The sequence below is a fragment of the Eimeria tenella genome, genomic scaffold (assembly GCF_000499545.2).
Source record: "Eimeria tenella Houghton genomic scaffold, Eth_scaff547, whole genome shotgun sequence".
In the NCBI taxonomy this organism is placed as follows: Eukaryota; Apicomplexa; class Conoidasida; order Eucoccidiorida; family Eimeriidae; genus Eimeria; species Eimeria tenella.
In genome coordinates, this window is record NW_013543411.1 from 3789 (window position 1) to 6591 (window position 2803).

The 2803-nt window shown below is 53.9% G+C and overlaps 2 protein-coding genes across 2 annotated transcripts in view; one reads left to right on the forward strand and one right to left on the reverse strand.

Moving 5' to 3' along the window:
- ETH_00011435 (uncharacterized protein) overlaps positions 1-88 on the reverse strand; it is a gene marked incomplete at both ends in the record, with an annotated part of 3872 nt that extends 3784 nt beyond the window's left edge. The window contains one exon of the mRNA XM_013377533.1: positions 64-88. Coding sequence (XP_013232987.1) covers positions 64-88 — 25 coding nt within the window. The remainder of the gene's footprint in view (positions 1-63) is intronic.
- A 538-nt stretch (positions 89-626) lies between these two features.
- Positions 627-2687, forward strand: ETH_00011440 (uncharacterized protein; the record flags this gene model as incomplete). The annotated part of the gene is made up of 4 exons (XM_013377534.1): positions 627-1281; positions 1605-1696; positions 1880-2387; positions 2547-2687. Coding segments are annotated over 4 exons (1396 nt in total), but the record flags the coding sequence as incomplete, so codon positions are not given.
- Positions 2688-2803: the final 116 nt, after the last annotated feature.

A 2803-nucleotide genomic window follows, 5' to 3' on the forward strand; every position in this document is an offset into this window, starting at 1 on the left:
GCTGCTGCAGCGCTAGTGTCTTATTAACTTAAAAGGTTTTAATTTGTTTTGCAGTGTATGTACACCACAGAAGCCGCAGAAGACACATGCCTTGGGACACAAAACACCAACGATAAACCCTAACCGCCAAACCCTAAACCCCAAACCCTAAACCCTAAACCCTTGTCCTAAACCCTAAACCCTAAGCCCTATTTAAATCCTCGCTAAACCCTTCACGCTCGACTGGGCTTGTGTGCCGCCAGCAGCAGCAGGACCGGCTAGTGTGTTGAGATTTCTTTAACAGGAGCAGCAGCAGCAGCAACAGCAACGTCAGCAGCAGCAGCAGCAGCAGCAACACCAGCAGCAGCAGCAGCAGCAGCAAACGGAGACAGACTCGTCAGCATGAAGCTGCTGCAGCAATGCTGTGCGTCTCTGCGCTGTGGCAGCTGATGAGAGATGCAGCAGCCGCAGCAAGAACAGCAGCAGCAACAACAGCAGCAGCAGCAGCAGCAACAGCAGCAGTTGCACAATGTTAATGTATTGAAGGCTTCCAGCTGTCTTTGAGGCTGGACCTGAGCAGCAGCAGCAGCAGCTGCTGCTGCTGCTGCTGCTGCAGCTACGTGTCTTCCGTTTCGCCATATGTGGAAATGGCACACACAGGAGGCAGCAGTGCTGCTACAGCGCTGCTGCTGCTGCTGCTGCTGCTGCTTATGCAAGACTTTGTGGGTGCATTTCGCGTGGTGAGCAGCAGCATCAGCAGCAGTATCAGCAGCAGCATCAGCAGCTGCAGCAGCAGCTGCAGCAGCAACAGCAGCAGAGTTCGTCGGGTGTCGCTGCAGCTGCATGCTAAGAAGCCCTCGTGGCATGTAATGCTGGACACCAGCCGCAGCAAAGCAGAGCAGCGGCAGCAGCAGGAGCAGCAGGAGCAGCAGGAGCTGCAGCAGCAGCAGGAGCTGCAGCGGCTGCTGCAGGCGCAGCGGGAAGCGCCGGTGCTGCGCGTCTCAATGGAGCTGCCTGCAGCAGCAAATGCAGCAGAAGCCCTTGGGGTGCAGCAGCAGCAGCAGCAGCTGGTCTATGCTGAGCTGCAGCAGCACGAAGCAGCAGCAGCAGCAGCAGCACCTTGGCTGACACCTGAGGAAATTAGGCGCTTTCAGCAGCAGCAGGATGCCCTCAGGCCCAAAACGCAGCAGCAGCAGCAGCAGCAGCAGCAGCAGCAGCAGCAAGATGAACGAGGCCCTTACTTCAGCGCAGACAATGTGCGAATGTACCACCGCTATAATCCTTTTTGGGAGCCTGTAAAAGGTAAATGAAAATAAATAAATAAGTAAACAAATAAATAAATAAATAAATAAATAAATTAATTAATTAACTAATTAATTTAATTAAATCAAATTAAATTAAAAAGGAAATGAAAAGGAAAAAAAGAAGTTTCGGTGGGTGCGGCAAGCTGGTGGAAAGTTGAATTTTTGAATTTTTGAACTTCGGGACTTTTGGGGTTTTTCTGGCGCATTTTTGAAATTAAAAGCGAAAAAAAGAATCAAATTTAAAAACAAATTCAAATAAAAGATTTATTTGCGAAAATTCCGGCGTTTTGGCGCTTCTTTTTCGCCTTTTCGCGTTTCCAGAAAGCTTCGGAAGCCCCGCACACCTCCCCCGCGAAGCCTCCAAGCCCCCCTTCGGCCACTCCCCCAAACGGCCCCTCAGAGAGTCCGACCTCGTAAGCCCTAAACCCTAAACCCTAAACCCTAAACCCTAAACTCGAGGCCCTAAACCCTACGCCTTGTGAGCTGCTAGGAAGGCAGACGAGTGCGAGAAAGAGCGGAGGCTAAAACCTACGTCTAAGCTTAGGGTTTAGGGTTTAGGGTTTAGGGTTTAGGGTTTAGGGCTGTTGCTGCTGTAGGCGTCTCCTTCCGTCCCTTTTGGCTGGCGCGTTTACTCCTGTTTGTCTCTGCTCAAGCTGCCCTTCCTAATGCAGCAGCAGCAACTGCAGCAGCAGCAGCAGCAGCAACAGCAGCAGCAGCAGCAGCAGCAGCTGGCGCTCTGTCTGTGGGACGTCTACGGCCACAGGCGGCTGCACTTGAGCCACTTGAGTTGGGCGAGGGCTTCGGCGCAGCAGCAAGACGCAGCAGCAAGAGTTTTGTCGCTGCTGCAGCTCCGCAGCATCAGACACGAGCTCAAACCTGCTGCTGCTGCTGCGGGTGCTGCTGAGGGTGCTGCTGCTGCTGACGGTGCCGCTGCTGCTCCTTACCATGTGCCAGGGAAGCTGGAGAAGCTCGCGGCGCCTACGCCAGCAGCAGCAGCAGCAGCAGCAGCAGAATCGCCGTATGTCGCTGACTACATGACTTTTGCTGCTCCGTCGCTGCACCACGCGCAGCAGTTTGTTCTTTCAAACCCAAAATCCAGAGCAGGTATTGCTGCTGCAGTTGCTGCTGCTGCAGTTGCTGCTGCTGCAGTTGCTGCTGGCGTAGGCGCTGCGAGTTCTTCCAGTGACTTAGCTCTTCTGCTCCTTGGCGCTGCTGCTGCTCCTTCCGCTGCTGCTGCTGTTGCTGCTGTTGCTGCTGCTGCAGGTTTGTACCGGGAGCAGCACTTGTTTGAAAGTGTGGACTTGACAGGGGAGCATTTGCTGCTGGGAAAGGAAGCAAGAAGAAGCCACGACAGAGATAGACTTTTTTGTCTCCTTGGCTTCTTCAAACCTGTCATTCGACAAAGTGCTGCTGCTGCTCCTGCTGCTGCTGCTGCTGCTGCTGCTGCTTCCCCTGCTGCTGCTGGCTCTGATGGCGCTGAGCCACGGTCAAGGGCTCCTCCAGCAGCAGCAGCAGAACCA